General features: G+C 47.8%; 2 protein-coding genes across 2 annotated transcripts in view; one reads left to right on the top strand and one right to left on the bottom strand.

Annotated features, from left to right (window-relative positions):
- The window catches only part of LOC116948723 (poly(rC)-binding protein 3-like), a 48,105-nt gene extending 45,214 nt beyond the window's left edge, over positions 1–2,891 (bottom strand). The window contains exon 1 of the mRNA XM_032965720.2: positions 2,540–2,891. The gene's annotated coding sequence lies outside the window, so the exon portion shown is untranslated. The remainder of the gene's footprint in view (positions 1–2,539) is intronic.
- Positions 2,892–12,394: 9,503 nt separating this feature from the next.
- LOC116948722 (uncharacterized) lies at positions 12,395–21,256 on the top strand. Its single transcript, XM_032965717.2, has 3 exons — positions 12,395–12,672; positions 14,743–14,927; positions 15,285–21,256. Exons 1-3 carry the CDS (start codon positions 12,653–12,655, stop codon positions 15,539–15,541), a joined length of 462 nt encoding a protein of 153 aa, XP_032821608.1. The 5' UTR covers positions 12,395–12,652; the 3' UTR covers positions 15,542–21,256.
- Positions 21,257–22,193: the final 937 nt, after the last annotated feature.

Here is a 22,193-nt window from a genome sequence, read left to right as displayed (position 1 = left end):
AGAGTGCCTGAAGAAGACCCACACGTATAAAGGGGACGCTTCAAATGTCAACGCACACGTAGCCCAATCAGATACCCACTCGCCGCTCTGCCCCCCCCTCCCCCCAACGGATGCCCCTACATCTCCGTGATGTCACTAGCGAGTGTGCGGTGCAATTGCATCGCGGGATCCGCGTGCCAGAGTGGACCAGGCACCGGGCGACCGAGAGGGGACAGTGTGGTCCAAGCCACCCTTGCCCCAGAGCTCAGAGGACACTGTCGTGATGTAGTGGTTGGCACACTGGACTTGCAATGCAGAGATTGCCGGTTTGATCTCCCGGCACGGCAGTGAAACACAAAGGCCAGCTTCTTAAACCCGCCGCCAAGCAATATAAACGGGATCGCCACAGCTCAGTAAACGGGCAAATTCTGGTTACCATTGGACCAACGCTGGGCCAGGGTCAACCAACGTTAGCCCAACGTTACCCCAACGTTGCATGTTTACAAGGGAGTCAGTTGATCGGCAACCCGCTAGTAGTGAGGGTGAAGTGTGTACACTCCCACGTCTTCTAAGATGTCTAGCCAGTATAGAAGAGTAGGCCGAAAACCCTCCACAGGGGCTCTCCAGAGCTCCCTCTAGTGGAAGCCCTCAGGCCAGCAGTGGCGCGAGTGTTCAATTGCAGTGCTGCGCCTTTATCTTTAAGATGCCAAAGTCACGTATTTTTCGTGCTCAAATCGACATCAAACCAGGGTCACCTTCTGTTCATAGCCCTGCTCCAGTGGGGGTAAATTCCACATTCATATGACGGGGACGAGTATACCCATAGTACAATCACTGCTGACTTCCCCACAAAGTGGGACAATTTTTTTTATATATATACCAGGACCCATGCTAAGAACGCTACGTCAATGCTCCGTCTCTCCGTGATCCATCAACCCCCTCACGGAGTAAAAACACTTTAGCCCACCGCACAGCACGGGCCAGAGAATCTGGGGGTGGGATGGGGGTTGACCTCCACCGAGGCCTCTCCCGCTGCGCTCACGCTCGGCCGCGTCTCGCTCGCCTCGGCGCGGGGCAGTGGCGAGCGCGGACGGCCGAGAGGCGCCGGCGCCCGGGCAGCTGCCGCCTTCCGCGGTCCTCACCCCGGGGAGAGGAGGAGGAGGGGAGAGGAGGAGGAGGGGAGAGGAGGAGGAGGGGAGAGGAGGAGGGGAGAGGAGGAGGAGGGGAGAGGAGGAGGAGGGGAGAGGAGGAGGAGGAGGGGAGAGGAGGAGGAGGGGAGAGGAGGAGGAGGAGGGGAGAGGAGGAGGAGGAGGGGAGAGGAGGAGGAGGGGAGAGGAGGAGGAGGGGAGAGGAGGAGAAGGAGGAGGGGAGAGGAGGAGGAGGGGAGAGGAGGAGGAGGAGGGGAGAGGAGGAGGAGGGGAGAGGAGGAGGAGGAGGGGAGAGGAGGGGAGAGGAGGAGGAGGGGAGAGGAGGAGGAGACAGTCGCGGGGAGAAGAGTAAAAGCTGCGCTTCATTTAGGCCGGGTATGTCCCAGATAATAATGATAATACGTTGATCATAACCCACACCCGGTACACCACATCCAGTATACATCCCCTCGCTATGGCTGTGGCTACTTAGTCACGGGCTATCTGGCTCCGGTGTACCAGCGACCTGGATAATATTTCCACACCCAACACACAACATCCAGGCACAAGGCTTACTCCGTATTGCCTTACAAGCCTTGTGCCTGCTCCTTATTGCCTTACAAGCCTTGTGCCTGCTCCTTATTGCCTTACAAGCCTTGTGCCTGCTCCTTATTGCCTTACAAGCCTTGTGCCTGCTCCTTAATGGGCATCTGTGAAAATGACCGTGATAACTCACCGGGTCCCTCCAGTATAAATACATCAATATTCAGATTCTTATCTACCAGCGAGATGGAAAAGATCCGGCGAGAAATTGAGTCCGGCATGCACACAAAGCATCCATCCAGTATGCCGCCCCTTGATGTGGGTTCTTAGTCGCGTGCCACCTCACTGAAGTCTACCAGCGACCCGGAGAATGATCAGCGAGAGGGCTGTTCGCCTCTGAGTAAACCCCATCGCGAGCTGCTCCCCGCGGAGTGACTCCCCATGGCAATTCCACTCCGCGTCCCACGTCCGCCCAGCACACCCCCCCCCGACACACACTGCACGCACAGCAAACACTCCCACCACATCAAAATCTACCACTATGTATAATAATACAATTAGTTATTATGTTACTTATAGCCCTTCGTCAATCCATTGGTGGATGAGGGCCTCCGCCATGCCGTGCGGGTGATTTTGACCATACTTCACCATCAGTGCGAGTTGGTGACGTGGGGAGACCGCGGGGGTGGTGGAGGTGCCTCGGACCGGTTCGGATATCACTCACTGCTGATGCTAACCCTGGCCCGGAATCCAACTCAGGTAGCCGGATTCTTAGAGCAGTGTGCTATCCACTGTGCCGCCACTGATCGGCGTTGTCTACTGTATGTGGAGCACTGCAGTTGCTGTTGTTTTACTTCTGTGCCAACGACTTGCAGGTGCCCTCTGCTTACCGCAAGTGATGATGAAGGTGGATTACAAACCCCGCTCCCTCTTCACCTTGTCCGGACACGCCGCGCTGTTGCAGCACTCTCTGCATTTGCTCAACATCGAATCGCTTTGCGACTCGCAGACGGCAGTGAGGCGGTGCTCCCCGACTACTTTATTTTTTTATCTCAAAACGAGTGGGTTTTTTTTTTTTTGCCGGGTGTACGTGCGTACATTACATACCAAAAAAAATCACACTATTGCCATTTGCCACCAAATTATCAGGGGCCTTAGCTCGACACAGGGGCAGCCGTCTCTCTAGACCGTGCCTGCACCAGCCGAATCTGCCCACGGATGTGTGGCCACACGAGAGACAAAGACGTCTGATTCACGTTTTGTCGAATAATCCTTTTCATCCAATTAAAAAAAGGCACATATATATAACCGTGCCAATGTTTTCATCGCCAAGAATGGAGCCAATTACCAAAATGGTGCCTGTAGTTGGAACATTTCGCCAAGATGTAAATCTTGGCCCAGAAACGTTCCAGGAAAGCGTGGCTCGGCTCGAGCCCTCTCCACTGCAAGTACAGTAGTGAGGAATCTATCTCTCTCTTTCTCGTTCTGCTCATTCCTCAGCAGCTGTGGCCTTGGCGATGATTTTGGGGCTTTGCTGACACAGCTAAACGCTCCTTTCATCTCGCCGTTCCTTTTATGATTCACTTTACCGAACATTGGCAAGTCTCTCCAGCGTTAGCCCGTCACATCGATAACTATGCATCCAAAATACATTGCTTCATCAATCTCAATCTCTTGAACAACAATGAACGAAGCAACTCAAGACGACAAGGGCCGTACGCAGTGTAATCGCTTGCTGCGTCTTGCCGGCTGCCCGCGTTACTAAAGGGCCATCCATTGAGTCGGCACGCAGCAATCTGTCAACACCTGACCCCCCCCCCTCCCTGTACGCACGCGGAATTTTACCACCCCCCCCCCGAATCCTATAGAACGGCCGATATTTAATCCACGCAGAAACGATCAAGGATTAATACTATTAACGTGTTTCAGATAGTCCACCACCGGACTATCTAACTCATTTGAAGGCCAATGTAGACAAATTATTATCGAGGCTTCACCCCCCCCACCGCATTTCCTATGCGTACGAACATTGTCAGTAAACCCCCCATACGCAAGCGAACGCATTTGGGGTCACCCCCCCCCCCCCTCCATGCGTACGGACTCAATGGATGGCACCGAACCACGAACCCCATCCGCGCGATAAGCTCTTCCTCCCGGCGTCACCCAATGCGTGGCTGATGGACAAGACTGGTGATGGAATGACGGCTGAAGGATGGGAACACGCACGCCCTTGAGAACGACCACCTGCAGAGATGGAGCGGCGATGTCAGCTCGATGAGGGAGTAGCAGCGGAACCGCGAGGGATGGCGACGGTGTGAGGAAGCCGGGGCGCTACGGGTGGCTATGAGTTGTTAACTACCTCGCCTGGTATACAGGAGGCCGTGGGTTCGATCCCGACCCTAATGCCTGCTGTGTATTTGGAGTTTGCATCTCTCTCTCATCATCATCACGGTGGCTATGAGTTGTTAACTACCTCGCCTGGTATACAGGAGGCCGTGAGTTCGATCCCGACCCTAATGCCTGCTGTATATTTGGAGTTTGCATCTCTCTCTCTCATCATCACGGTGGCTATGAGTTATTAACTACCTCGCCTGGTATACAGGAGGCCGTGGGTTCGATCCCGACCCTAATGCCTGCTGTGTATTTGGAGTTTGCATGTTCTCTTCGTGGTCGCATGGATTTTTCTCCGAGTCCTCCGGTTTTCACCTCCACATTTAGAATCAACATCACGCCTTTAGAGTAGTTGGCTACTGAAGATTTCCACGTGAGCTACCATTTGTGGCCAGATCGCTTCTGAAAAAGAGCTATTCACCTCACTGGGCCTTACATGGCGAAATGAAAAAATATGTAGTTTCGTTTTATTCATAACAAAGGTTTTTGGGTTAGATCGTGTAAGTATAAATGTGTCATAACCCTGCACCATCCGACAGAGCCAATCAGTAAGGGATTTGTCGCGGAAACATAACGCGCCAATTAGTTACTACTTCAGCCCACCGGTGTGTTGGAGAGTAAATCCACACAACATTTGCTCTCCAACAGTTTACGTGACAAATCCCTTACTAATTTTCTGTCTGGTGGTGGAGGGTTACGACACATTTATACTTACGCGATTTAACCCCAAAAATCGGCCGCGAAAGCCTCCATGTCAAGTTTCGTTATAGTTTCTCAGTGACGAGGGGTGCCGGGCGGAGACACTCACCTGTGGCTAAAGATGGGAGAGCGACGCGTAGCGGGTCAAGATTTCTCTCCAAGCTCTTCGGTGCAGACACGAAGGGCTGGCGCGGTTGTTACACTTTGGGGCACGGAGGGTACACGGGCCTGGGCAACACTGCACGGAGGTTATATAGATGATCCAAAGCTGCTTTACCCGCGGGCAAGGTTCGGCTGCCTCGGTATGTATAGCGAGCGTAATTGATCGAAAATTTGATTTCTAAAACGAATGTGTTTGTGTGCGTGTGTGTCAACGACAAGGGGGTGAATGGGATGTAGCGGCTAAAACACAGAGTGGGGAACCGTGACACCTGGGCTATCCCACAAACTCCTGTCAATCACGCAGCACCGCTCCATTAATGATGCCCGGGTCTTGGTGTCCTCCTGTGACCTCGTCTGAAGAAGGCAATCACCACTACATTCCCAGTGACTGGGTCTGCCCTGTATCAGCGTTCTGGGAAGGATGTTGAAGCCATGCAGGAAAGCAGTGAAGGCTGCTTATTGAGACGCAGCAACACACAATTGTCATGTGTGTACCACATCTTTGGGGTGGGTCACTGTCGCATACCCCTTAGTCCCCAAACCCACGTCTCGAGGGGAAATTAAGTAGAATTAATAAATTAGAGCTTTGGCGGGGGTTATTAATATTCTAGAGAAGGTAATCGAGGCGATAATTACATGCTTAAAATAGTTTTTTTGTAAGATCACGTAAATATATAAATGTGTCGTTAACACCCACCACCACCCGACACAGCCAACTGGTAAGGGTTGTCACGTAAATAGAACGTGGCCAATTCGTCACTAGTACAGCACACCGGTGTGTTGGAGAGCCAAGCCACAACATTTACAATCTGAGTACGACGTTTCGCCAGTAATTACAACCAGCTTCATCAGGCGACAGCCAGATTTGGGGAGAAGTCTACCTGTTTTGTTCCTTATATAGAGGCGTGGATGTGGTGACCACACTTCGACACAATTATATCTTTACGCGATCTAACCTATAGAAAAACCTCTTATGGATGATATTGGTCGCGAAAGCCCACGTGTTAAACTGATAATTACATGGTTTGTGCTGGGAAAAGACAAGGAAGACATTTAGAAGGTCTAATTAGAAAAAAACAATACGGAAAAAAATATTAAATTGTGATGATACAGTTATTGTCTCGAACAATAATCTCCCCCCTCCTGCGAAAACTTGGCAGGACGCTCCTGAAAAAGAGTCACGAGGTTGAGTGAAGCTTTCACAGGCTTTCTTTTACCCAGGGCATTCCTGGGTAAACGAGGGTTATAAATGATTACAATGGAGATGGTATCAGTGCAGAGCAGAAAGAGTTACATGCGCACATAGCTCAGAGCAAACACGATGCTTACAACTCCACAGGGAACGTGAGACGGCGTGAAAAGTAACCTCACGACAGCCAATTGGTGAGACACCTCTTTTAAGTTATGCTTGAATACAGTTCGGCAAAGGTTCCCTACCGATTTCTGTCTGAATCTGTCACTCAAAATAAAATAAAGTTCGCAAAACATGTTATTTGTTGTTGTTTTAATCGATGTGCCCTTCGCGGTAACTTTCCCGCGGGATATTTGAAGCCGCTAAGAGACACGGACAGTCGATGGGACATGGCTAGGGTGCGAGCTGTTTCGCCAGTGCTCTCATTATCGACGCTTCGCGAGCAGACGTAGCGTGGCTAATTGAGTTGGAAAGGGTCCCCACGGCGGCCCAAGGTTACCCGGGCCACGGTCGGGAACCATCGCGAGCTGCGGAAACGTTTTTGCGTTACGTCAACGAAACCGACGCATCGGCCGAAGGAAGGGAACGTGCCCGAGACAGAGGGCGCGTTCGCCGGAGGGAGATGGAGCGATGAAATAATCGCGTGTGCACTCTGCGAGATGGATTGTCGCGGACTGTGAGGGATGGCGACCGGTTTGGGAGGCCTTCGTCCAGCAGTGCATTGATCACGGCTGGCGATAATGATGATGATGAAGAATTGAACATGACGTTTATTGTATGATGATGTTGAATTCCACGTTTGTTACACTCTAACCTGCGATAATACATGCAAATTATAGGAGGAAGTGTACTCTGAGGTGTGCAATTAGGATTACATACATTACATATGTAATGCAGTTACACATTTAAATTACATACTTTAAATATGTAGTTTGCAATGCAGTTACTGCCCATCTCTACCTGTGTTGTTAGGATATATTTAGTCACTTGAGCCTGGTCTCTCTCAAAATCAGGGGACTTCTCATCTCCGTTCCCATCTTATTGCTTTGTCCTTCAGGAAATCAAATTACGGGTTTGTATCATTAACAGCACAGCACCCCTAATAGATACTGGGTTAAAATATGGATTACAGCAACCTACAATTAAACTGGTCTCTGAAGCGAAGTTAATTGTGGTCTAAGGCAGTCAGCGGTGACGACAAGGAACAAACGCATTGTTAAGTTTTAGTTTGTCCCTTTCCCTGAGGTGGCTGGGTGGTGACTGAGTGCTGAGCTGGCACTGCTGAGATTTTGGGCACGAATCGAAGCAGCTGCCCTGTGAATTACAATTTCTCTCAAGCACAAGGAGTTGATGGTCTCAGCCCATTCACCGAAGACTCCACCAAAATCTTGACTCAAAGCTTTTGCGACTGCAGCAATTCATATTCTATTGGTCTTTCGGGAAAAGGCACGTAGATAAGTTCAAAGAAAATAACAAAAAATAACACCAAAATTAATATAAAAATCATCATCATCACGTAAAATGTCGTTCGGCACGTAAACTGAAACCAGTCTGTGTTCAAGTGCCGTGGCTGTGGATTATTACATCGCAGCATCGTGAGAGGCAAAGCCAATTTGGGGAGGTCTTCCTCCAGCAGTGGATTGACCATGGCTGCTGATGATGACTCGAAGAAGATTCACTCAACCGGATGTTGGAGCAGAGACAACATGCATCAAAGCCATTCGACCAGCTTACTCGCTTTACTTACACAATGCTGACCTCAATCCTGGATTGAGGTTCCACAACTTTCATTTAACTAGAATGTATTTTTTTTTACTTTGTCGCTAATAAGACAATATTTTTTTTAATTTTGTAGAAATTTTCAGCAGATGCTTAAGGGCGCAAGCCCAATGATGCGGTTGACGGGGCACGCACACACACACACACACATCGCTCCTGATAATTACACATCTGGTAATTAAAAGCACCACTGCCACTGGACAATTGGGGCTGCCGTGCTGGCCACCGCGCGTGCACAATGAGGATCACGGGCACAGCCGCTGGGCTTCCCAACGAGGCCAGGTGTTTGGCGCACGGCTTCGGACGGGGGACATTCTGTGGAGTGGAGAGTCGATGTCGTGTGTGCGCAAGTGGTGTCCATCCTCTCAGCCGTAAAGCAAGGGGCAGCGGCTGCACACAGGGTGGGGGGCGATTCCCCTGGATAATGTAAAGGCGCAGCGCTGCCATGTCTTGTTCACGACACTGCTGGCGGAAGGGTCTCCCCTCGAAAGAGCTTCAGAGAGCCTCTATAAAATGTTTTTTTTGTTCGGGGGGGGGGGGTGGGGGGTGGGGGGTTTCTGTAAACAACTACATAACTATGATAAAATAAACGGCCCGACCTTACTGACGAGCCTCATAGATTCAGAGCTGCATGGTACAAAGTTGTCTCGCGTAAACAAATGCTGCTATAAAATATTGGCCAAGATGGCCCATATGCTGGACTAAAATGTTACTTTATTTCAATGTCTGCATGGTAATAAATACCCTGTCCTGTTTATTTTCTACCCATAATCACCACTACTGCTCATAATAAGATCTAAGCTGTAATTACGCCTTTTATGACATGACCATAATTGCATGAAATCGTGTAAAATTTCACAAGTCAAGCATGTTTGAACATGGTTCGTACTTTGACGGGTGACCCCAGCACACACCGAGTGCTGTAGGCGTGGGGCTGTAGGGTGGCCAGAAGATGACAGCACAGCCTTGGATTGAGTCTACAGATGGATTCAGTGGCTTCTGTTTGTGTGTGGATTGAATAAGCTTTGAGTGTAACCCGTCGTAGGTGTACGTATACCGTACATTGCGGGAGTAACTGATAAACTTGACAGATTTTTTGAAAAACAAAACACCCGAGTGAGATTTGGCACGGTGCATAAAATACAAAACTAACATCTGGTACTAATGATGGATTGCCGAAGCTATCAAGAGAAGGCGTGTACCAGATGAATTGCTCTTCTGGTAAATGCTATGCTGGTCAGATAGGACGAATGATCAGCATGATACTAAAAGAACACCAAATAAATATTAAATACTCCCAAATACAACTGTCGGCAGTGCCAGAACAGATTTGTGATCGAGGGCCACTGAGGCAGATTCGATCTCCTCAGCAACCCGCATCCTTGCAGCGCCTCACGGCTCTCCGAACCTCCGAGCGAAGGCTGCTGTAAGCCGCCTCCTTCTCTGACGTGGGATGCTGTAGACGATGACAGTGGGCCTGTCGCTTTTTTCTCAACCAGCCTGAACACCTCCTCTGTCAGTCAGGGTCTCTGGGGAAGTCTGGACCGTATACCAAAGGCAGCCATTGCAGCTGCATGAGCCACAGTCCTAAAGCTCGGCCATTTCCCGTCGACATCAGGAGGAGTGGGGGACGATGCCAACTCCAACTGCAACTGCTTGCAACTTTCATCAGCGGTCTGAGACTAGGCCACTATGGGTTTGAATGGGGTCCTGGGTGTACACCAGGGACGTGTGGTCAGGGGAGGCAGGGGAGGGAGGCCTCACCTGTAATACTCCAGTGAAAATAGCTGTTATGAAAAGTAATAATAATAAAATAATAAATTTTGAGAATTTTTTTTTGCACTGATCTGTGTTATAAATGTCATTTCTGTATGATTCCAATCATTACAGAGAGATAGTAACAGGCACGCGCTTATTGCCCGCGCTCCATCCAGTTCCTGAGGTGTTGCGCAATCAGAGGGGAGGCTGAGCTCGTCGCTGCCTCACCTCTCCCTGCATTTGCAGCGGAGCTCCGCAAATTTGGCGATTTTGACGATAAAAAAATGATTGGAATCATACAGAAATGACATAAAACAGATCAGCGGAAAAATCTTAATTTTTGTTTGATTACTTTTTTACTTTTCGTAAACAGCTATTTTCATTGGAGTATAACAGGTGAGGCTCTGCTTCCCCTGACCGCACGTCTCTGGTGAACAGCCACCACCGGAGTGGAAGAATGGCAAGTGCATCTTACAGATGACAAGTCGATGGTCAGTGGGCAGATCAGCTCCACGGTAGGTCCTGGTGTCGAGGACATGGGCCCTCATCCGCTGTTCCCTCACTATGTAGTCCAGCAGATGTTCTTGATTGGACCCGGCATGCATCCATGATGTTGTGTGGATGCGCCGATGCCGGAACAGCGTGTTGGTAATTACAAGCCTATGTGCTGCACAAAGTCTAGCAGCCTCCTACCGTTGTTATTCAGCTGATCTGGCCCATGCCTTCCAATCACTCCAGACCAGGTGCCAGCATCATGGCCAACTCGGGTATCAAAGTAACCCAACAGGATGACTCTATCCCGAGGGGCCACTTGAGCTAGCAACTGTGATAGCAAGTCATAAAAGGCATCTGACTCATCGGCCTTGCCTGCATCCCTCCACTGATATTTATCTTTGGTGGGGGCATAAGTAACCACGACCACCACTCCTCACCTCTGGTTGATGGAAAGGCGAGCCCAAAGTAGCCTGGGGCTTACAGCTTCCCACACCTCACCGCCACGCTCCCACGCCCCCTTCATTCTTTTGTTCAGAAGAAGATGCGACTCCCTGTTGTTTGGTAGTCTCCTGCCCCGAGTAGAGCACTGTCCACCCCTCATGGTGGCAGGAGCCAGAGCCGGTCCACCGGACCTCCTGAATTCCACAGTGATCCAGGCAGTACTGGTTTGCTGTTTCTGGAGGAGCCCCGAGGGTAAGGATTCAGTCTCCTGGCTCCGCCAAAATGCGGTTTGGCCAGGAGACGTCATCGACGCCTGTCCCCCCGGGTCCTCCGGCACAAGCATCGTTTTCGCACCCGACCAGAGCCCCCTTTGGCCGCTGTGGTAGCCACAAACGCCATGAGGGGAATGGCCAATCGAAATGGGTCCTCTCCCCATGGCACTGCTCACCACAATGTTACCGTCCAGCACCAACGAGGAGGTGGTAGGGGGTTGCTTATACACACACACACAGATACACACATATATACACACACAGATACACACGTATATACACACACAGATATACACGTATATACACACACAGATACACACATATATACACACAGAGATACACACATATATACACACACAGATACACACATATACACACACAGAGATGCACACATTTATACACACACACAGAGATACACACATATATACACATACAGAGATATACACATATATACACACACACAGATACACACATAGATATATACACAAATACGCGCCTACGATTAGCACGGGTAGCAACGTATGGTGCGAAAGAATTTCAACATCACAGCTCGAGGAAACACGTCGGGGATGGATTGTTACATCATAGGTCTATGTGGGGAGATCGCGACAGCTTGGGAAGACCTCCATCGAGCAGTTGATAGATCATGGCAGATGATGATGGTGGTGACGGACATCATCACGATGGGAACGCTGTGTAGAAACGTGGAGACATCATTTGTCCTCCGTGAAAGGATGCCGGCGCTTTCGGAGTCACTCGTGGCGGTACGCGAAGAGAGAGGATGTCGATGAGTGCTTTCTCGTGGCTCAAGAGGCGGCTTCGAGTGCCACTAGAAAGCCCACGGACTTAACTGAGACGTCGGTATGATCAATACTGAGACGTCGGTATGATCAATACTGAGACGCCGGTATGATCAATACAGAGACGCCGGTATGATCAATACTGAGACGCCGGTATGATCAATACTGAGACGCCGGTATGATCAATACTGAGACGCCGGTATGATCAATACTGAGACGTCGGTGTGATCAATACTGAGACGTCGGAATGATCAATACTGAAACGTCGGTATGATCAATACTGAGACGTCGGTATGATCAATACTGAGACGCCGGTATGATCAATACTGAGACGTCGGTATGATCAATACTGAGACGCCGGTATGATCAATACTGAGACGTCGGTATGATCAATACTGAGACGTCGGTATGATCAATACTGAGACGTCGGTATGATCAATACTGAGACGTCGGTATGATCAATACTGAGACGCCGGTATGATCAATACTGAGACGTCGGTATGATCAATACTGAGACGTCGGTATGATCAATACTGAGACGTCGGTATGATCAATACTGAGACGTCGGTATGATCAATACTGAGACGCCGGTATGATCAATACTGAGACGTCGGTATGATCAATACTGAGACGTCGGTATGATCAATACTTAGACGTCGGTATGATCAATAGGGGCAGAGGAGGGCTGGGCTTGTTTCCTCTTTCGTTGCCCACAAAAGGGATAGTCAAAATGCCGAAAAGCAAAGGGGGTGGGGAATCTCAAAAAGATGTCCCTTCCTGCTAAAAGGGAGACGCGTTGTGTTAAAGAGCCACTTGCGTGGCTCTATAAAGCCGAGATGCAGGCAGTTCGTCCACTCGGAGCGTGTAGAAGAGCAGTGGCAGAGAGCGAGGTACGTTCACACACACACATCATCGTATCTGTCATTCACGCGAGGCAGCAAGACTGGGAGTACGGATACAGTAAGGGTACCGTTGTTGTAGTGCAAGTCGACACCAACGCGTGTGGGACCCAGCATGAAGTTCACGGCCAACAGGTGAGACGAAACGTCCAATGCCACGTGCATGTACAGGGTGTCTTGCGACTCCCGTTCAGTTTCAAGTAAGGTTTATATTAAAAAAATATGCAAAGGGAAAAAAAATGTTTGTGGTCAATTAATTGCGGGTCACAAGTCATCTGCACCACCCTGTATAGTATATATTTTAGCATCTGAATGCGATCGCATCTCAGGAAGCTGGCGACTTTAATATTCCTGCAGTAAATGCTGATGATGCAGTAATAATACGGAGAGATTATAAAGTTCCAGTGCCAGGCTCGGAAAGGTATTGTAATGCAGTGTAACGTGCCTTATAAATAATAATAATGCAATTTTGATTTGAAGCTTTCGTGACTGCAGGAATCCATACTCTTTGGTTCTTTCGGTAAAGTCACGTAGGTAGAAATAAAATCAAATAAATAACGACGTTTCGATCGCAACACAAGCGATCGTCATCATCAGGCTTCTTCAGCGGCTGTTTCTTGCTGTGGTTGTCCCACCTGATGACGATTGCTTGTGTTGCGATCAAAACGTCACGTGATTTGTTTTATTTTATTTCTAACTACGTGACTTTACCGAAAGAACCAAAGAGTAATAATCCATCTTCTTTGGTTCTTTCGGTAAAGTCACGTAGAATGAGAATAAAATAATACATTGATAAAATAAAATAACACAATAATATTCTCACGACGTTTCGGCCACAACACAAGCGGCCTTCATCAGACAGTCTCGTCCCTTCACCTGATGAAGGCCGCTTGTGTTGTGGCCGAAACGTCGTGAGAATATTATTGTGTTATTTTATTTTATCAATTTATTATTTTATTCTCATTCTACGTGACTTTACCGAAAGAACCAAAGAAGATTAATCCTTGCAGTCACGAAAGCTTTAAATAGTAATAATGCGCTTTATTTATCCAGAAAATAATCAAGTGAATCAGGGTATAGAATGAGTGACCAGATATTTGAATCATAATTATTTACGTGAATTATTTACCCCAAAAAAACACCCGAGTCGAATAGTTTTGTTCAAGCAAGTCTTGCATTGGGGATTGTTTGGTAAAGTTTAATTAAAGTTTAATCTAATTCAAATTATTCCATTGCATTTTGTGAGGAGACCGAGTAACCGGTAGAAAAACACACAAAGCTGGTCTGCACGGATAGGTTCAATACCTGTACAGCGAGGTTAACACGTAGCAGGATTTCGCGACCTATATTATCCATAATAGAGGGTTTTTTTGGGTTCGATCGCGTAAATATATAAATGTGTCGTTAAAACCCGCCACCACCCGACAAATCCAAATAGTAAAGGTTATCACGTAAACAGAACGTGCCAATTAGTCACTAGTACAGCACACCGGTGTGTTGGAGAGTAAACCCACACCATTTACAATCTGAGTACGACGTTTCGCCAATAATTACAACTAGCTTCATCCAGCAGTAATTACTAGTTGGCTGTGTCGGGTGGTGGCGGGTTTAACGACACATTTATATATTTTACGCGATCTAACCCAAAAAAACTTCCATTATGGACCCGTACATTGCTCGCTCTACTCCGAGCTCTTAGCACGCCATCAGCGTTGGGAATATCACAAGTGGGCATGTGATCTACCAACCCTTCCTAACCTCACACACCAATAATTAATCATACGTAACTTGCACGCCTGTAATGCTCATCTAGCGTGAGCATTGCATTACATTTACATGTATTTGGATTACAATTTTATACATTTACGTGTGATCAAATATCATTATAGAATAAAATCACATACTCTCTTAATATTTTAACTAACGATGGTGACCATGTTGCTGCACGTGTGTTAGTGGCGGTAAATATGCTGCAAAAATTTTACGATCATGTTTGTAACGATGCTGCTGCTGCTGCTTCAATAAAAAAAATATGGTGAAGGCCATGATGATTAATAATAGTATTATAACTATGTGATTACAATGGTCATGATGGTGGTGGTACGAGTAGCAGTGCTTCTTCTCGTGCTCATAATGATGATTATGTCCATGATGATGATGACTACGACGATGACAAATGCACGGGTGCTGCACCGTGCTCCACAGTGGAGGCCCGGCTCTCGAGGGCCCAAGCCGGATCTGCTCGTGGCGGTTCGCCCTGGGCCTGCTGCTCCTGCTGCTGCTGTGGGCGGGCGGACTCACGGGCACCTGGGCCCAGCCCCTGCGCCAGCCCACGGCGCACAGAGATTCACACACGACTGCACACGTGGCCTGCTGCTCCTACGTGCAAGGTCAGAGGGCATAGGATGGATAACATGGGACAGAGGACATAGGAGAGAGAGAGGAGGGCACGGGAGAGAGAGCACGAGACATTGGAGAGAGGACGTATGGGACATAGGGCATGGGACAGATGGCATGGGAGGAAGAACACGGTGCCGTGGATATAAGACACAAGGCATGATACTGAGAACATGAGTCAAAGGGCCTCGGACAGAGGATATGGTACAGAGGGCACGGCGCAGAGGAAAGTTGCAGAGGTCATGGGAACAGAAGGCATGGGAGAGACGATATTGGAGATTTCACAATGGAGAGATGGCATGATGTCCATGGGTAACATGTGGTGACCACGAGCCGTGTGTGGGATGCAGGCTCCAAGATCATCGACCCGAACTGGTATGTGGATCGGGGTGTCCGGCCAATCGGCCGCTACGGGAAGCGTCTTCTTGCCAGGTCCACTCGGGGTCCGGGTCCCCCGAGTGGACCCTCGTCGCCCGTCCTGGCTGCGAGAGCCCCGACCCTACGGGCCGTGACCTCGTCAGGACTGCGTGGCCGCGCAGGTGTCAATCAGCAAGGCCGGGCAGCATCGCACCATTTAGCCTACAAAATTGTATTTAAGAAAATGTGAAATTGCGTTGGCAGTGGTGCGTTTGCACAAATAGCAAACATGCAACACATTTGTCAATAACACTGCGCTAAAAGGAACACAAATACATAATAGGCAACATTTTGGCAATGGGCCTTCTTCATAAGAGATGTGATCTCTCTGCTACGGGGAGGGGCCATTGTCAAAAAGTAGACAGCAGCATTTTTCAAAACTCACGTTTTGTTCCCACACCCTGGTCTCACTCCGGTATTCTTGTTTGCCAATGTAATCAGTTCAATAACATACTCAAGTCACGGCGTAATATCACTTTGGTGAGCAATGTGATCGATACTTCTACACCAGCACAACGCGTCCATTGTACCTCGCGCTGTGGCTGTCGCTACGACTCGTCACGTGCGACCAGGAAAAATCCTCCACGGGAAACTCAGCAGCTACTGATCGCTTAGCACGTTCCACGTGGGGTATCGATCATTACGTGGGACACACATTGCGCACACGCTGGTATCAGAATGTGAGTTGGGTGAATGTGCGTGACGTGCTAGCGTGCGAGTTGTGTGGGCGTTTGGTCTTTACGTCGATTTCCTAATGACTGGTACCAGCGGTGTCAAGATCGGCCTCTGTGGAAGAGGCTCGTGAAGGACGCTGCGACTGGGCAGTTGGAGGCAGTCGCCCTACAACAACAGCGGAGGGCAGTGGAGCGACGCTCACAACAACGAGCGGAGCGCCAGGCGGATAAACGCAGCAAGTTGGCATAGTAGGGGGCACAGGTGGAGCATCTGCTAGTCATCTCAGTCAGTCAACCCATGGCACCTGGGTCTGTCCTGTGACCTCCTGCCAGCGGGCGTTCCACACTTCACGTGGCCTTAAAGTGCACTTAGCCTGGCACAAGCGCTGTGGTGACATCACCGCTGCTTAATGGCGAATGGCGATTGTTGTTGTGTGTTATCGCGAGTTGCATTTGCGTGCACTTCGTGTCTGTTAGCATGTGAGTTGCGTGTGTGATTTTGCGTGAGTGTCTAAACCGGAAACTCTTTTCTTTACAACTGCTTTTTGTGTTTAGTGTGTTGTCCTTCCCCCGCACCTCCGAATCGCAGGGTAGGCTACATACGGCGCGAAAGAAGTTCAACGTACGTACATTGGAATGTGTCAGTCTGTGGTTTGTGTGTTAATGTGTGATTCGCATGTCCACATGATAAGAAAATGCATCTGTAATAATAATAATAATGTATAAGATGTCCTTGAATCATGTATCTCTGAGCGCCATGCATGTAAAGGAGGAATGCAAGTAACACGTAGGCTGAAAGAGAAGCTGATAAAGGAGACAGGATAGAGAACTTGAGACATAATGCATGTGATGATTATGTAAGATTATTTTCAAAGGGTGAATCGTCGGCGAATGCGCACTTCTTTATTCAGAGGCGGGGTACTGCTCCGGCTTCAATGACATTCATAGCAAGCAACTACAGCGTGTCCCCGATGTCTTGTGACGCCCAATTAATTGACGCCTCTAATATTTTGATTTAAAGCTTTCGTGATTGCAGAGATTCATATTCTTGGTTCTTTCGGTAAAGTCACGTAGAAGGGAAACAATAAAATGATAAAAATATAAAACAATAACATTCTCACGGCGTTTTGACTGCAACACAAGCAATCATCATATTCATTTATGTTTCATATAAGCCTTTTTTCTTCAAGTACATAATGCAGGCTTGATCCATTTAAAAGGGTAGCTATTTGGTGTTTGGACATCTTAACACCTGTTTTATTACCAGTTAGTTTTCATACGTATGGACACTCCCGGTACGGAAGATGTAGCACAAACCACGGTTGATGTATTAAATCCCCGTGTAACGTATACAGCCGACTGCTCTTTACTCTCGTGTGCCCCTGATTACTGAAGCTACATGGGAGGAGAGAGACGTGAAAAGTGGACAAAAACTGCCAAGTCCATGAGTTGCAATGGAGTGCGCCAAAACAGTGTGGGAACAATGAGCTTTGTGTAAAATGCTACCTGTACAACTTAAGCCAACTAGCCACTAAACACTGGGCCTCCCACTGACCCTTACCACCACTGACAGTGATTTTCCAGCGTCCTTTTTCACTCTTTTGTTCAGTATTCAGGTGTGGTGCTGACCTGCCTTTGGAAGTTCTGTAAAGTGCATACATGAACGGACGGTACTTCATATTTAATTCATCGGTCTAGATGATGTATTTCTCCTCGTTTTTCGCGGCAGAATCTGAGTTCGATTCCCAGCTATGGCTAAGATCAGTAGTGAGTTATTATGATAGTGCATTTATGAATAATCATCGGAGTTCCACAGTAAGTAATGCATTGAGACAGCCGTCTATTTAACCGTGTAACATCCCATTAAGTATATGTTGCAAGGGAGAGCTGGGACGTGTTTAATATATATCAAATAAAAAAATGTGTTGCAAATGTTCAGTTTCAGTTTATTTATTTTGGTATAGCCCTGTGAGCCATTCGGCTCTTGAATCAATGTAAATGCCACTTAAACAGATAATGAATAATTTAGACACTTGTGAAATTAATTGTGAACGGCGTTGTGTGGCTTGCACGTTGCCTGCTTTGTGTGTGTGTGCCCACTTGTATTGCACCAATCAAGCGTTACCTGGCATGGCCCCTGCATGCGGCTTTGCGTGAGCGTTCATCCACGTGCGTGGCACCGCATCACAATGGGTAATTAACAACAATAATAAATACACGTGCGGCGCTGTGGATTTGTAAAATAGTTTTTTTCATGGTGCCTCACTTGCGCTCAGTATTAGTCTCCACATATGCATTATATATACTGTATATAGCCGTCGTGGCTTATTTGTGCCAATGTGTGGTCACATTTACAACACATCTACCGCTGTGGTTGCGAGTGTGAATCTAAATCGGGGTTTCCCAAGCTCGGAGCGGACAGCCCATCTGAATATGGAATCAACCGCGGCCGATCGTCACGAAGCTGTATCCGTGCACAGAGCCGATTCCTTCTCTCATCAATTCCTCCTGACCGACCGCGACCCGCCTTTGCACGTGTTCTTCGTTCAGGCACACACATAAAGTCGTCACACGCTGCACACGCCTGATGCTTACTAAACACTTCCCAACGTCATTGGCGCTCGATGCGTCAAGTGGGACACACACGCAGCACACCACACGTACGATTTACAGCTGAATTTGAAAAAGCCCTGGCCACGCCACATGGCACGAACATCTGCATACACACACGTAATGTTTCTATCTTAATATCAACCATCGTTACGATTTGACGTTACAGATATTGTAGGTGGATGTGCGTGTGTGTACATGTGGGGAGCGGTAGTGTAGCGGTTAGCGCGCTGCGCTGCGCTACAAAACTCGGCTACCCGAGTTCGAATCCCGCTCACGGCCAACACCAGTGACGATTATCCGAACCGATCCTGGGCATTCCCTAGGTCGACTCAGCCTCAAATACCTAGTGCGCTGCGTAAAAACATCGCTACTCGGGAAACAAAGGCGGCCGAGCTTGTATCTTGACATAAATGTGTGCTCTCTCTACGACACGTGGAGAGCGTTTGACAATCATCAGGCTTTGGCGAAGATGACGGGTTAAACGTGACAAGGGTCGTGACGGCCGGTCCCTGGGAAAAACCCTCCATTGTACATCGCCATCGGCCCCAAACGCACCGTGAAGGCTGTGCTCGGGTTTGTTGCTTTACATTATAAATGAGGACATTATAAATGAGGACATTATAAATGAGGACATTATAATTGAGGACATTACAATAAAAACCCACAACGCACCTGGCCTGTCTTACACAAGACAAAATTGGCATCGCTGCCGCGTCATTACTGTAGTCTTCCCGCACCTCCGATAACCACTGTTGGCTACGTACGGTGCAAACGAAGTTCAACATTCATACGTACTTGGTCTGAGTTTTACTTTAGTCTCTGTAATGAGGCCACCACTGGAGTGCTCATGACTGTGATTTTAAATGTTTTGTTTGTTATTGATTATTATTCTTCAACCTAGCACTAATCTACTTACCTACCCGATCATCATTACTGGGTCGCAAGCCTGTGATCACCCCATGAGTATTATTTCTGATAACTGTTATCTGTTCATGTTTTGTAATGCATTGCTAATGATTTGTAATGTATTAACAGATAAGAGTAAAATGTAATGTTCTGCCAGTCGAACCCCATTATTGGCCTGATTTTAACCACAGTTTGGAGGTTTGCAATTGTAACACGGTTCACTGATGATGGAGCTCGTATACAGGATTTGTGTTGTGTGTGACCCTTAAAGCGATATCGAACTTCTGGCTGAGCCTGCCCAATGAGTGATACAAAATCAATCTCTGGGCTGTGACTTCTTTTGGGTCAAATAAAACAATTATTAGGTTTACAATTTTTTTCAAATTATAAGCAAATATTTTGTATGTGCCAATATTCATCTCTCGAGCATATCTAAAAGATAATTGGAATTTACAAGTCACTCAGTCAAGCTCGTCCGAACGTATTAAATATATCAAACCCTGAGTTCCATGCAATCGTTGTGTTATTGGCTTCTGCTGAGTGTAATTGGAAATGCAGACATAGCTTTGGTTGTATACATGTAAATATTGTGCTTTACGTCTAACAGTGGTTTACAAAATAGCTATTCTCTTGTAATACTACGAGTGTTATTACTGTATGTATTAGTAACCTAAAATAAAACGAGGCAACTGTGAATTGCACGAAAAGTATTCTCAAAAATATTTGACACGCGCGTCTCACGCTCTGGTTTTTACAATACGCGTTTAACGAATGCAAAAAATAAAATGGCTAAAATAAATGCACAGTTTAATTTTGGAAAGGGATGAAGACTTTGACAAATCATTGCGAATTAATGTCGCCTCTGACGTAAACGCCAAGTCTCACTTGCATCAACATTCCTGCCTGGGGGCCCAGCTTCCAGGAACAGAGAGCCAGCGTGCAGGAGCGAAACACACTTCCAAGCGCAAACGCACATTCAAGTTCCCTGCCTTCCCACGCTGATGTGAGGTATCAAGTTGCTGCTTCGGTAAACGTTCACGTAGAGTAACTGGTTTATTTAAATGATAACAGCATTTGCTTTCATCGGTCAACTGACTGGCCTTTAGGAGTTATGTGGATCGTGTAACTGAATAATGAGTTAATTCATTGTGTTAAAAGCCATTATAGGGGGTTTCACTGTTGGCCCAATGCGATTTTTAAAACGAGGGCTGTCAATCCAAATCGGCCCTTTGACTTCCTGCCCCCGTTTAAGTCCAGGCACAAGACCTTCCATTTCCCCTCTACAGTGAGGGAAACAAGTATTTGATCCCCTGCTGATTTTGTACGTTTGCCCACTGATAAAGAAATGATCAGTCTATAATTTTAATGGTAGGTTTATTTTAACAGTGAGAGACAGAATAACAACAACAAAATCCAGAAAAACGCATGTCAAAATTTTTATAAATTGATTTGCATTTTAATGAGGGAAATAAGTATTTGACCGCTCTGCAAAACATGACTTAGTACTTGGTGGCAAAACCCTTGTTGGCAATCACAGAGGTCAGACGTTTCTTGTAGTTGGCCACCAGCTTTGCACACATCTCAGGAGGGATTTTGTCCCACTCTTCTTTGCAGATCTTCTCCAAGTCATTAAGGTTTCGAGGCTGACGTTTGGCAACTCGAACCTTCAGCTCCCTCCACAGATTGTCTATGGGATTAAGGTCTGGAGACTGGCTAGGCCAGTCCAGGACCTTAATGTGCTTCTTCTTGAGCCACTCCTTTGTTGCCTTGGCCGTGTGCATTGGGTCATTGTCATGCTGGAATACCCATCCACGACCCATTTTCAATGCCCTGGCTGAGGGAAGGAGGTTCTCACCCAAAATTTGACGGTACATGGCCCCGTCCATCGTCCCTTTGATGCGGTGAAGTTGTCCTGTCCCCTTAGCAGAAAAACACCCCCAAAGCATGTTTCCACCTCCATGTTTGACGGTGGGGATGGTGTTCTTGGGGTCATAGGCAGCATTCCTTCTCCTCCAAACACGGCGAGTTGAGTTGATGCCAAAGAGCTCCATTTTAGTCTCACCTGACCACAACACTTTCACCCAGTTGTCCTCTGAATCATTCAGATGTTCATTGGCAAACTTCAGACGGGCATGTATGTGCTTTCTTGAGCAGGGGGACCTTGCGGGCGCTGCAGGATTTCAGTCCTCCACGGCGTAGTGTGTTACCAATTGTTTTCTTGGTGACTATGGTCCCAGCTGCCTTGAGATCATTGACAAGATCCTCCCGTGTAGTTCTGGGCTGATTCCTCACCGTTCTCATGATCATTGCAACTCCACGAGGTGAGATCTTGAATGGAGCCACAGGCCGAGGGAGATTGACAGTTCTTGTGTTTCTTCCATTTGCGAATAATCGCACCAACTGGTGTCACCTTCTCACCAAGCTGCTTGGCAATGGTCTTGTAGCCCATTCCAGCCATGTGTAGGTCTACAATCTTGTCCCTGACATCCTTGGAGAGCTCTTTGGTCTTGGCCATGGTGGAGAGTTTGGAATATGATTGATTGCTTCTGTGGACAGGTGTTTTTTATACAGGGAACAAGCTGAGGTTAGGAGCACTCCCTTTAAGAGTGTGCTCCTAATCTCAGCTCGTTACCTTGGGAGCCAGAAATC

Source organism: Petromyzon marinus, chromosome 34 (assembly GCF_048934315.1).
Source record: "Petromyzon marinus isolate PM22_M1 ecotype Great Lakes invasive population chromosome 34, UKy_Petmar_22M1.pri1.0, whole genome shotgun sequence".
Classification (NCBI taxonomy): Eukaryota; Metazoa; Chordata; class Hyperoartia; order Petromyzontiformes; family Petromyzontidae; genus Petromyzon; species Petromyzon marinus.
The sequence above is the reverse complement of the archived record's forward strand: the minus strand, read 5'-3'. Positions and strand labels throughout refer to the sequence as shown.